Source organism: Conger conger, unplaced genomic scaffold (genome assembly GCF_963514075.1).
Source record: "Conger conger unplaced genomic scaffold, fConCon1.1 SCAFFOLD_216, whole genome shotgun sequence".
NCBI classification, from domain to species: domain Eukaryota; kingdom Metazoa; phylum Chordata; class Actinopteri; order Anguilliformes; family Congridae; genus Conger; species Conger conger.
Genome location: NW_026890457.1, coordinates 987 through 14,901, shown reverse-complemented (window position 1 = coordinate 14,901; position 13,915 = coordinate 987). Strand labels below are relative to the sequence as shown.

The following is a 13,915-nucleotide window of genomic DNA, read 5'->3' as shown; positions in this document are numbered from 1 at the left end:
GCCAGGTCTGTGTGTGAGTGTGGGTGTGTGTGTGTGTGTGTGTGTGTGTATGGGGTGTGTGTGTGTGTGTCTCCATGTCCTGTTTGTCACAGTGGGGGCACAGCCTCTCTTCTCTGGGCTGCCAGGTCTGTGTGTGAGTGTGTGTGTGTGTGTGTGTGTGTGTATGGGGTGTGTGTGTGTGTGTCTCCATGTCCTGTTTGTCACAGTGGGGGCACAGCCTCTCTTCTCTGGGCTGCCAGGTCTGTGTGTGAGTGTGTGTGTGTGTGTGTGTGTGTGTATGGGGTGTGTGTGTGTGTGTCTCCATGTCCTGTTTGTCACAGTGGGGCACAGCCTCTCTTCTCTGGGCTGCCAGGTCTGTGTGTGAGTGTGTGTGTGTGTGTGTGTGTGTGTATGGGGTGTGTGTGTGTGTGTCTCCATGTCCTGTTTGTCACAGTGGGGGCACAGCCTCTCTTCTCTGGGCTGCCAGGTCTGCCGGTGGCGCCCGGTCTCAATAGCCAGGCTGTGCTCACTGAGTCTGTACTTTGTCAAAGTTTTCCTGAGTTTATAATTACATTACATTACATTAATGGCATTTGGCAGATGCTCTTATCCAGAGCGATGTACAACAAAGTGCAAAGTGCATACCCATAACCAGGGATAAGTGCGCTGAAAGACCCTAGAGGGAAGTACAATTTCAACTGCTACCTGCACAACAAGGATAAGGACCAGGGACTATTTGAATTTTTTTTTTTTTTTTTTTTTTTTTTTTTAACAAACAAACAAACAAAGCAAAAGTGACCAAACTTAACTAGCCAAACAATGCTTACCTAGCCAAACTAAAAATACTGATACACAAAAAAGTAAATCACAGAAAGACAACAATTAAGGTTCACAGGGAGGTAGGGAGGCACGGGGAGAGGTGCTGCTTGAAGAGGTGCATCTTCAGTTTGCACTTGAAGGTGGGAAGAGATTCTACAGTTCTGACCTCAACGGGGAGTTCGTTCCACCACCGTGGAGCCAGAACAGACAATAGTCGTGAGCGTGAGGTGGAAGTTCGGAGAGGGGGAGGTGCCAAGCGGCCTGTGGAGGCTGAACGAAGAGGTCTGGCAGGGGTGTAGGGTCTGATGATTTTTTGTAGGTAAGCTGGGGAAGACCCCTTAACTGCTTGGAAGGCTAGCACCAATGTTTTGAATTTGATGCGAGCCATGACAGGCAGCCAGTGTAGGGAAGTAAGCAGGGGGGTGACATGTGAGTATTTGGGAAGGTTGAAGACCAGACGAGCTGCTGCATTCTGGATAAGTTGGAGGGGTCTGATGGCGGAAGCTGGGAGGCCAGCCAAGAGGGAATTGCAGTAGTCCAGGCGGGACAGAACCGTCGCTTGGACCAGGAGCTGGGTCGAGTAGGGGGTGAGAAAGGGGCGGATTCTCCACATGTTGTACACGAAGAACCTGCATGACTGGGTCACCGCCGCAATGTTCTCAGAGAGAAACAGTCTGCTGTCCATCACCACACCGAGGTTCCTTGCACAGGGTCATGGCGTAAGTGTGGTATCCCCAAGGGAAATGGAGAGATCTAGATGGGGAGAGGTAATGGCAGGTAATGGCATAATTCTTCACTGTGGTCAGATAGTGTGCCACAGTGTATTGTCTTTTTAGGGCCAGATAGCATACAAATTTCTTTTGATTTTGTGTTTGAATATTCCAGTAAGCAATGTAATTTAGATTTTATTTCTTTACAATTTTGTTAATTCTAATTGGTTCATTTGGTATGGAGCTGTCCTGAGGCTGGATGGTGTTAGTGGGGGTTAGTGACTGAGCCTCAGGGCTGGATGGTGTTAGTGGGGGTTAGTGACTGAGCCTCAGGACTGGATGGTGTTAGTGGGGGTTAGTGAACTGAGCCTCAGGGCTGGATGGTGTTAGTGGGGGTTAGTGACTGATCCTCAGGGCTGGATGGTGTTAGTGGGGGTTAGTGACTGATCCTCAGGGCTGGATGGTGTTAGTGGGGGTTAGTGACTGAGCCTCAGGGCTGGATGGTGTTAGTGGGGGTTAGTGACTGAGCCTCAGGGCTGGATGGTGTTAGTGGGGGTTAGTGAACTGAGCCTCAGGGCTGGATGGTGTTAGTGGGGGTTAGTGACTGAGCCTCAGGGCTGGATGGTGTTAGTGGGGGTTAGTGACTGAGCCTCAGGGCTGGATGGTGTTAGTGGGGGTTAGTGACTGAGCCTCAGGGCTGGATGGTGTTAGTGGGGGTTAGTGACTGAGCCTCAGGGCTGGATGGTGTTAGTGGGGGTTAGTGACTGAGCCTCAGGGCTGGATGGTGTTAGTGGGGGTTAGTGACTGAGCCTCAGGGCTGGATGGTGTTAGTGGGGGTTAGTGACTGAGCCTCAGGGCTGGATGGTGTTAGTGGGGGTTAGTGACTGAGCCCCACGGCTGGATGGTGTTAGTGGGGGTTAGTGACTGAGCCTCAGGGCTGGATGGTGTTAGTGGGGTTAGTGACTGAGCCTCAGGACCAGCTGGTTGAGGGGACTCTTCTCTGGGCTCAGCTCTTGGCATTGCAGGGTTTTGTAATAGTATGAGTGGGGGTCGCTGTTTTTTTAAATGTTTACAAAATGTTATTGCCCTCTTTTGTATTTTTATTAATAATGGATATTGTCCTAATTCTGCCCTGCATGCATTGTTTGCTGTTTTTCGTTTTACTTGTAAGATGTCCTTACAAAACTCTGCATGCAGGGTTTCAGTTGGGTGTTTGTGCCATTGAGCAAAATCTTGCTTTGAAAGTGGACCCCACACTTCACTGCCATATGGGGCCATTGGTTCAATTACATATTTTTAGGGATTTCTATGCTGATCTTTTTCTTCATGGCATAGAATGTCTTCTCTTTCAGTTCATTCATTGCCATGTTGAAATGTCCTGAATGTTTTATGTTCAGGCCTCAATAGTTGTAGTTGTGCAGTGATCTCTGTGGTATGAGCAGCGATATGGGAGGAGAGACAAGGGGAGTCTGGGGGAAGGGAAGTTACCTGCTACCAGCTGTTTCAAAACATACCTTGATTTTCAACTATCTCAATATTGGTTAAGACATTCTGAGTATTGAGTATGCCTTCTGGCCTATTAGTAACCTCCTCACTCAACAAAGTTTAAAAAATGTGTTTTGTGTTTATTCTGGTTCGTGTTTCTGAGAAGACCCACTTACGGAGACATTGGCCTCTGTTATTGCACTGCTCACATTGACAGAGTTAAGTTTCGTTTCTCTGAAAATGCGCATAAAGGGAGTAATATTCCGGTTCTGCGATGTCGAAATTTTGGCGTGGGGCGCGTCACGCAATTTGCTACATGCGAGTTGAGACCGGCGAACATTCAAATTAAACCTAACCGCCACCAAGAAGCCATCCGTCAGAAATATCGCCGATGGCAAAGCGATGACACAAATCCAAATGTACAGTATCGTGCCCCCAGATTAACCACGGAAGATAATAGCCTAGCCTACTCTATAACTGCCATCACATACAACTTGTTGGGCGATGTTTACAGCGTGGAAACCTACCCATTTCTACACGAAAGTCTGTTCGTTCTTATTCGGTGCCTTGATGATGGGAATTTGTAAACTATCAGTCGCATCAAGTAGTAGCTCAACATAGACGTTTCATTTGACGTCTGTGTTGCTGCTTGCGAAACTGAATGAAATCAGTATTTACAATACGTCGCCACTTTAACTAGACGGAAGATTTGCTTATTCCATTGCTTTGTCTGACAAGCCCAAGTGTATGTACCCAACGTCAGGGGACACTTGAAACGAGATAAGGTCATGCTCCTGTTAGTGGTTTCTGTCAGGAAGGTTACAATTCAATTAATTATTTCATGAACTCCTATGTATCAGAAAGATGGGAATATTATTTCTGGAACTTGCCTTTATTTCAGCACTATCAGAAGAAATGCTGTATTTGCAGTCGCAGTTTTATTTGCGATTCGCAAGGGGTACATTTTCGTGAAACTCGTTTTTATTGATGTTGCAATCTGAGAGTGAAAATCCTCGCGAATCGCTTTCGTGAAACGAGCCACTGATTTTCAAACACAATTCCACTTTGACAGTCCGTCAATTCGACTTGTCTGAGAGTCACAAGTCTCCCCTGTATAGGCTAGCTAATAAAAAAGAAAACTATGTTAAACTATCAAATTGCTTAATGAGGTGCCAAAAGCGGTGTTATACTCCATCTCTTCAAGAATATCAAAACCCCACCGGATGTGCTGTCTATTTCATGTTCATCTCAGTACCGCTCATCGCCCACTTAGGTTAAGACAATCGTTTGGCCTGCACAGCTTGGTCCCACAGTAAAATATCCGGTGTTAATTCGACCGTAACAGAGTGTATATGAGTCAAATATGGAACATTAAATCAGCAGCAAGGGTTGATTTAACACCGAAACTGGGTACCTTCTGAAAGAACAGGCTGAAGAGGTGCACATTGGCAGAAGATTGTGCTCTGCTAAAAAGAGGAAAATAAGTTAAATATGCTGGCAAAAAACTGGAAAAATAAGTTGGGGTTGCTTGCCAAAAGGAAGGAGGGAACAAGTGTGGACTCAGGGGTAACGTGACAAACGGCAGGCTTTAATATAGCAGTGTCGTGTTCTGGTTTATAAACACGCAATAAGACACGCGGTCGGTAAGTAGCATTTAGCTAAAGTCTTTATGTCTTCCACTCAGCGAGCAAGACTGTCGTAAATCACTTCCCCGATCGCTCCTCTATAACATCCGCTTCACAGAACATGCGTCAGTGCCTTGCACATGAAATAATTATACCACAGCCGGGGTATTTACCCAGGTAAAGCAGGGTATTTCCCCCGGTAAAGCAGGCGTACATACCCAGGTAAATCAGACAAGTTTATGTGAGGTTCAGTTTATCTTACCTGATACCCCTCACCAATCAGGTTCTCTTTCTAACCAGACACAAAAACCAGGACGTAATAAATGATTTGCACATTTTATTGAATTCAAATTATCTTCAGTAATAAAGTAATGAACACCCAACAAATTGTTACAAATGGTTCTTTCAAAAAAGAAAAAAAAAAGAAAAATAGGTGATGATAAGATGCTATTTTTTTTTATTATTTTTTTATTTGACCTTTATTTATACAGGGAAGTCCCTTGAGAGCAAGCTCTCATTTTCAAGGGTGCCCTGTTTACAAAAAACATATATAAAAGATACAGGTTGCAACAGACAAGATAAGAGCAGACAAAAAAATAAGTTATAAAAAACAGATAATAAGTGATAAGACACTAAAAATCAGGTAAAACACGAGCAGTTCTCAATCATGGTACCCACGAGGAGCACTCTAAAAGAGTCTAGAGAAACAAAACGATCCAATTTTAGAGTGTCCTGGAGCCTATTCCACTTGTCCGGAGCATAGTGAGAAAAAGCAGACTTTCCATATTCTGTCCTCACTCGCGGAATGAGCAATCTGATGTGTGACTGCGAACGTGTTCGGCAACTCATAGAGTTGTGAATGAGGAGCGAGGATAAATATGATGGGAGTTTACCAATTAGAGCTTTATAGATGAATAGAAGCGAATGTAGCTCTCTTCGTGCAGTTAGGGACGACCAACCCAATTTTTCGTACAAAACACATCGGTGAGTAAGAAAACCATCACCCGTTACAAAGCGCAGAGCACTATGATACACAGCATCAAGCAGCTTCAAAATGGCTGGAGAAGCATGCATATACACAATATCACCATAATAAAAAACAGACATAATTTGGGACTGAACAATGGATTTCCTGGTTTGAAGAGAAAAACAGGATTTATTCCTGTAAAGAAAGCCAATTTTAACCCTCAGCTTCTTTATAAGATGTTCAATATGTGTGCGAAAAGAGAGCTTGGTATCCAGCCAAATACCCAGATATTTAAATGAGTCGACACAATCAATTAGTTCTCCCTGCAGAGAGTGGAGAGAAAGGCTATTGTTAACAATTGACGATCGAGAGAAAAACATCCATTTAGTTTTGTTTGAGTTTAAGACTAATTTGAGATCATGCAGAGATCGTTGGAAAGTGTCGAAGGCTGACTGCAGGCTTGCAGCTGCCTGAGCTGGGGTGGGACCAAAGCAATAAGTTATTGTATCGTCCGCATAATAATGGACATTAGTGTGTACAGAAGGGAAAAGAATATTATTTATATAAAGAGTGAATAAAATTGGACCAGTAATGGACCCTTGTGTGACACCCTTAACAACAGATAAAGAGCTGGATCTAAGATTGCCAGCAACAACTGACTGCTTTCTCCCAGACAAGTAGTTAGAGAACCAACTAAGAGAAAGGTCATCCAGGCCAATGGAAGCTAACATACTTAACAAAATACCATGATCAACAGTGTCGAAGGCCTTAGACAGGTCGACAAAGAGGGCAGCACAATGTTGGCGATTATCAAGACCATTCACAATATCATTAATGACGAGGGAAGTGGCAGTAACAGTGCTATGACCGGGTCTGAATCCTGATTGGTGTGAGTGTAGGATATTGTATGCGTCTAAAAAAGCCCGCAGCTGTTCAATTGCCAGGGTTTCTAAAACCTTAGCTAGGCAGCACAGTCTAGAGATGGGACGATAACTGTTTAGGTCACTAGTGTCACCCCCTTTGAACAGGGGCACGACCTGTGCGGACTTCCAGACCGTTGGGATTTCACCGGAGATAAAAGTTAGGTTAAAAATGTGAGCAAGCGGGGAGGCGACCAGGTGAGCACTGAGACGCAAAAGATAAGGGGCTATGTCATCCTCACCCTTAGACTTTTTAATATTCAGATGGGAGAGTGCCATGAAAACTTCATAGTCACTAACCGGTCTAAAAGAGAATCTATTAGCAGGAGGGGGGGGGGGGCCGAGAGGTTTTCGGCCAATGACGGGTCATGGACGTGTCCCGGCGAGACCGTATTGGCTGATAGCCTATCGAATAGAAGGCCAGAAGCTACAAAATGTTGGTTAAATGCGTCGCACATTATTGATTTGTCTGAAATTACATCATTCTCATAGCTAATTTGAGGTGGGAGAGTAGAGGTGGATCCAGATTTAAGTGATTTTACAGTTTTCCAAAAACTGGCTGAGTTTCCTTGGGCATTTGCAAATGAAGATAAATAGAAATCAGATTTGGCTTTCCTGACTATACTAGTACTTTTATTCTGCATTTTCCTGAAATGTAACCAGTCTGTCGGATTACCAGTAGATCTGGCAGTAGTCCAGGCGGAGTCTCTGAGTAGAAGGGTTTCGATGACTTCCTCAGAGATCCAGGGACTAGAGCGATTTTTTACTCTGAGATTTTTATAAGGAGCATGCTTATTAGTGATGGAATTAAAAATATGGGAGAAGTGGTCAGAAGCTAACTCGGGATCAGGGATTAAGCATAATTTATCTAAATCAGAGTGGGATAAATCATGTAGGAAGCCTTGTTCTATAAAATCTTTAAAATTACGCTTTGTGATGAGGTGACCATTGGATTTATTAGCTTTGACTAATCTAACACAAGCTATAGGGCAGTGGTCGCTAATGCCTGGTGCAAACACCCCGCACTGAGGATATTTAAATGGCCTATTAGTTAATATAATATCAATTAGGGTGGATCTAGATGGAGATTTGGCATTTGGTCTTGTGGGGTGTAAAATAAGTTGAGATAGATCTAAATCTAAGCAGAGCTGTTTAAGACTAGTAGAGCTATCAGAGAGCCAGTCCATGTTTAAATCGCCCAGCACCACCAATTCGGAAGAGGCATACATAGATAACACCTTCCCCAACTCATCTAATGCTGATGTTGGCGCAGAGGGTGGGCGATAAACACCAGCAACCACAATATGGACGTCACCACCCAAACAAACATCTAAAACTAAACACTCAAAACATTTCGGAACGGTGGAGGACACAAGGACCCGTACGGCTAGGTGTTCCCTGACAAATATAGCCACTCCGCCTCCTTTAGCTCTCCTATCAGATCTAAACAAATTAAAACCGGCAATAGAAACATCCGAGTTGGAAATTTTCCCAGACAACCAAGATTCGGTAATAACAAGTATGTCGGGGGCGGCATCGACAATCATACAGTTAATGAAATCCAACTTGGGCAGCAAACTCCTCGAATTTAGATGCAGAAGCTTTAAACCATTTATGGCCCGCAGATCCTGCAGTGACCCCAAATCATTAGATCCCAAAGTAGCAGAAGGAGCAGAGCCGGGCAACGCAATACCAGTAGAAACAACCACCAGGTTTCCCTGCACAGCCCTGCTTGGCCTGGAAGCACGACGAGGAAGACGAACTGGGAGGGGGCTGATAGTGGGGATGACACACAAAGCCGTGGTATCCTTACCGGACCATTCAGGAAGCCAGCTGATGCTCCGCAACTCAGTTGCTGTACTCGAGGCAAACGTTGTTGACAAAAGTCCGCTGCCGCTCCGAAGCCCAACTGGGCCGTAGGGAAGCGCAGGCCGCCCTGCTACGGATCCGGGCTGAAGACGAGCCACCACCGCAGCAGGAGCGAAATCCTCCCGGGATGAACCAACGCCAGGATAGGCCGACAGTCCGGCGATCACCTCAACAGTCCCGCCGCAGCATACCGGAAGATACTGCAAATCAGCCAGCAGACCTCCACCGAAGCAGACCAGAGGAGCCAGCAACCCAGACACCAGGCCAATCGCCGCCAGTGCGGGACCGCCACGGGCCGCCGAAGAAAGCAGCGCAGGTGGAGGAAAGTCCAAGCTAGCTGCTGGGCTAGCTGGGCTAGCTGGGCCAGGGTTTAGCTCAACGTCACCGGCCAAGAGGAGTAGCAGCGTCAGCCAGATGAATCCAACAGAAGAGCTCGACGTAGGGACCCCATCCTTACTAGCTGATGATGGGACTCTGGCACGGCCAATATCCAGGATCCCGGAGAACAGGAGATGTTGGCTACCTGCAGTCGGGAAGTAGATTCCCTCCCCATCGTCAGGCAAGAAGTGACAGCGTGACGAGCAAGCGATCAGGCAAAAGATTAAAACAATGACAATCACGCATCTTTGTGGAAAAGTTAAAATAGGAGGCAATCCGCAGTTGAAACGCTGAAAAGTAGGGCGATTAAGACGTTTAAAACGTTTAAAAGTTTGATATACCGGATATGATTTATATTCTAAGTTATGTCACCACTCAGTGTAAAGGAGCAAATAAGCAGATCATTTTAAACAAAGAATTTATATCTCTCCTGCAGGTTACAGGCAAAACAATAAGAACTTTATTGGTTCATTTAATTCTCCTCTATATCTGGCTGCAGTGCCTTCTACTCTGGCTCTGATTCCAGATCAACCAGTTTTACAGAACCTACGTCACCAAGCCAAAACCCAGGGTAGAGGGGCTGAGTGAATGTGGTCTGGAGGCAGGAGGGTCATTGTGTCAGAGACACTGTAGAAGGACAGAGTTCCTGCCCTGTGATCCAGGTACACTCCTATTCTGGAGGAGGGGGAATCAGGGAGTTTAATTTCCTCATCGTTGTGCCAGAAACTACAGCTGGTGTCACTGCAACGCAGTCTCCAGGACTTCTCATCACCACCTCTCTGCTATTTAAGGCAGAGTTAAGTTTTGTTTCTCTGAAATAGCTCAAGTTACACACATACACATGCTGTAATCTCTTCTGGGGTAAAAGTACATGCATTATAATCTCTTAGCAGGTGCTCTTATGAAGGGCATTCTTAAACACAGTCCATTTATACAGCGGGGGCTTTATACAGAGAGTCAGGTGAAGCACCTTTACCAACGGCTCAATGGCAATGCCCCACCTGGGAATGAAACCTGCAGCCTCAGCATGAGAAGCCCAGCTCACTGAGACTGCAGGAGTTCTGCCTAAGAGCACAGAGTGGAAAGAGGAAAGGGGCTTTCTCACAGGGGAACGCTAGCTGGGCGCAGCAGGTACAGAGGAATCTACAGGAGTCACCTGTCTACCTGCTTATGAGAGCTAACTGTGTTATAATAACCTCACTAAACATGCCACACGGCTGAAATAATCCTGAAAGAGACAGATCGACCACTCAGCCCAGCAGGGAAACAGTGTAAACGATGAGCTCCTTACTGTAGATTCTGCCGGCTGTTAGCACTGACGCAAAAGGGTTAGCAATTTCAACCTGATTGGTCTAACAGTTGAAGAGTTATGGCCATTTAAACGTATTTGCTTCTTATAGTGCCTCATATTGGCAAAGCCGTGCCAAAACGTGTGTTGATGGCAAATATGGTAAATGGTTGGCATTTATATAGCGCCTTTATCCAAAGCGCTGTACAATTGATGCTTCTCATTCACCCATTCATGCACACACTCACACACCGACGGCGGTTGGCTGCCATGCAAGGCACCGACCAGTTCGTCAGGAGCATTTGGGGGTTAGGTGTCTTGCTCAGGGACACTTCGACACAGCCCGGGTGGGGGATCGAACCGGCAACCCTCCGACTGCTCTTACTGCCTGAGCCATGTCGCCCCTGGATGACTAATAGCCTACACAAAGACAATTCCAATAAAATAGGGTAATAGTCATTCAGCTTTTCAGACTCTGAATTCATAAAACATAACTTTTAAAATAATCACTCTTACCCCATTTCCAGCACAAAGACACAAATTACAGCAGCGACCGCAGTGTAAACAATTACAATGCAGGAAAACGACAATGACATAGTGCCACATGACCGCCTCTTTGCACAGAATACGCCTCGCTTATCAAGTTAGGATAAAGAATACGTTATTAGTCTGCTTGATCAAGTCCGTGAGATCGTATTTCCTCCTCCCACTTTCCTTTAACGCTGGCTACCATTGGCGGAAAACTACGCAGCAATAATACGCCAGTCCGCAATAAAACCTACATTATTTTTTTAAGTTCTCACTTCCTAAACGACAGTCTACACTCAAAAAATAAATGTTAAAATAACTATAGACAGTGGTTGCACACAGTATCAGCAAAGGGACTTCAACCGATGACGTACTGATACAAAATATGTAATCAGTTGATATCACATATACATGTACTTAATATTGCATGCAGCCACTGCCCATATATATTTTGAACAAATTAATTAATTTAATAAACTTACAATCGGTGAACCCCCTGCCATTTCATTACCGCCATTTCAGCAAACGCTCTTCATGCAACTTTTGCATTTTTACACAGTATTCGTATCCCCCCCATACAGCCGGTCTGGATACATACTGAAGCTATTAAATTACCCTTACAACAGCACTGTTCTAACCTAGGAGGCGAGTTCTCGAGCGATCACACACTACTGTGCTTCAAAAGCATCCATATCCCACCATCGGAGCCATTACAGTTAAATCCTCTTCACTGCAAACAGAATTAATCTCCCATCGACACGATTACGGCATCAGATTTCTGTAAAATGCCCCCTGGGACGAATGAAAGTGTTACTATGGAGAACAACGACGCATAATTACGTATGTTATAACACTCCAAGGAGCGATACATAACTACTTGCTTTGGGATATCATCGTGTTCATAAAGGCAGAAAATGGTATCGGAGACCTCGAATACTGCAATTCAAAATCTGAAAACACACAGTAAGTCGGAGGGCTTGTTGAAATGAGACAAAACAAGGGCATTAACATGCAGTATAAAGAAAAATGCACCGTTCTCAGTCTGTCGGGCAGTGAAGAGCATTTTCACAAACTGCTGTGTCAGATCTTCTCCATCTGTCTGAGCCCATTTCAACACAGGTAGACTTGGTAAAAACCAGTGGCTAAAACACTGTAAACTATACGCAACTGTACAGTACAGTCTTTAGACTGGAGGGCTGAAGAGTTTCTCTCTGTAATAAGCAGAGGTGTAAAATCCATGTTCAGAAAGTAAAAATACTTTGTTCCAATCACCTGGATTTGCTAATTACCACAACTCTTCAGCCAGGAGGTAGGGCTAATTAGTGTGAAATGAGTTCATGGGTGGAGGAAACACAAAGCAGGACTTTTACCTTCGGACCCCTAGACTTAGACCAAATAAGGGCAAAATGTGATAGAGGTTGAGCTCTACCTGCTCAATGCTGGCAGGTAAATGTGCACTTATGAACAGGTGTGCCACAATGGGCAGTGCACTGCGGGATTCTGGGTAATCCTCTGGATGGGAGGTGTTGGCAATGATGCAAAGGACTCCCAAAATCCCAAATTGATTATTTTAGGTAGAGGTTTGGATGTTTATGGGCGGGGGTTTAGGTAGAGGTTTGGATGTTTATGGGCGGGGGTTTAGGTAAAAGTGACTTGAATGTTTATGGGTGGGTTAGTTTTAAGTGATTTGGAGTGTCTGGGGGGGTTTAGGTAGATGTTGACAGGTTAGGTGTTTGTTTTCTCCATGAACACCTTCAGTTTGGTGGGGTAGTCGGTCGTCACCCCAGTGGCTCCCAGAGCAAACGCACGGTGGAAATCCTCCTCATCATTCAGCACCCACACATAAACCTGAATCTGGCAGTGAGGTGGTTAAATAGGGCTTTCTTCATCAGCAGCAGTATCAGCCAGCCAAGCAATGAAACGCTGGCGCTTCGTCAGCCTCCTGGGGTCGGTCAGCTTGATGAAGATGGAGGGCATGGGGACCTCCAGGAACTGCTCCCGGAGCGGCACGACGGGCAGCAGGCCCGTGTAGAACAACCCAACCCGCTGCAGGCTGAACAGGATGGGGATCCGTGGGTTCTCCTTGTAGCACTTCTGCACAATCTTGTTGCTCGTGTTTCCCCAAACGGTCAGATGCTCGCGGTTGTACTTCACCACGAGTTCTGAGACCTTTCTGATGAGCGTGTCGTCGTTGGCCTTGATGTCGATGTTGACGGGGGTGTGCGGGAAGGCCTCGAAGACGTCCCTCAGCAGGGGAATGTGCTTATCCTCCCCTCCCTCACAGAAACACTCTCTCTGGAAGGAGACATCAAGCTTGCACAGGTAAGGGGGCAGCTCAGTGTACGCCAGGTCACAGACGTTAGCACAAACGCCCGTTGAGCGCATCAGGTTGTGGTCATGTGACACCACAACCTCCTCATCCTTGGTCAGGTGACAATCCAGCTCCAGCATGTCTGTGCCCAGCTGGACCGCATGTCTGAAAGCTGCCATGGTGTTCTCCAGGTTTTCACCTGCACCCCCGCGGTGCGATATGTGTCTGCTCCTGAAAGTCTCCCGTTTCTTCCGATGCAAAAGTGACGGACATTTGAACAGCAGGACTGATGTGAGAACATATCCCGTCACGGGTAGCAGCACGTACATCGCGGCACACATATGTCCTGTCCGAAAAACCCTAACCCTTACCCGAAAAAGATACAGAATAACAGTCATAACAGAAATATGTCACCAAAAATGGTCTGTGCCAAATTTGGTGAAGCTTGGAACAACTTTGTGGAAGAATAAGCAAATTAAGGATTATATACATTTTGTTCGGCATCAGCATAAGGAATCTAGAGAGAAATCATTTGGATTCAATTGCACACGGCTCAGGAGTTATGGGCGAAAAGGTAAATGGCTGCATTACGTTATTACAGCACCACCATGTGGCTGATAGGCGTCATTGCAGTAACCAGCATTGTGGGGGGCAGTGGAACATACCTGCCAAGTTTCATTGCGGAAGGATTTACAGGATTTAGGATTTTCATCTTCATGGGGGGGGTCTGGGGGTGTGTGTGTGTGTGCACACTGTTTTGGGGGGGGTCTGGGTGTGTGAGTGTGCTCTGTTTTGGGGGGAAGGCTGGGAGAGGGATCTTTGGGTGGGCCGGGTCCCTGGTGTTTGGGAGTGGGGGTGATAACCTGTCTGTCTGTCCCACCTGCCTCTTCCCTGTAACTATGGTTACTTTACAGGTGACATGTAAGTGATGTTAATTAGCTTTTCAGTGCTGTTGATATAAGACTATAAAACACAGAGACTCACACACACACACACACACACACGTACACACACACACACACGCGCACACACACAA

General features: G+C 45.9%; 1 protein-coding gene across 1 annotated transcript; it reads right to left on the bottom strand.

The window, feature by feature from the left end:
- Positions 1-12,437: 12,437 nt before the first annotated feature.
- Positions 12,438-13,224, bottom strand: LOC133120288 (lysophospholipase D GDPD1-like). The gene has a single exon (XM_061230279.1). It carries the CDS (start codon positions 13,218-13,220, stop codon positions 12,438-12,440), a length of 783 nt encoding a protein of 260 aa, XP_061086263.1. The 5' UTR covers positions 13,221-13,224.
- Between the last annotated feature and the right edge of the window lie 691 nt (positions 13,225-13,915).

Excerpts from the sequence above, each read along its gene's own strand:
- LOC133120288 (XM_061230279.1), bottom strand. The coding sequence starts at position 13,220 with ATGTGTGCCGCGATGTACGTGCTGCTACCCGTGACGGGATATGTTCTC.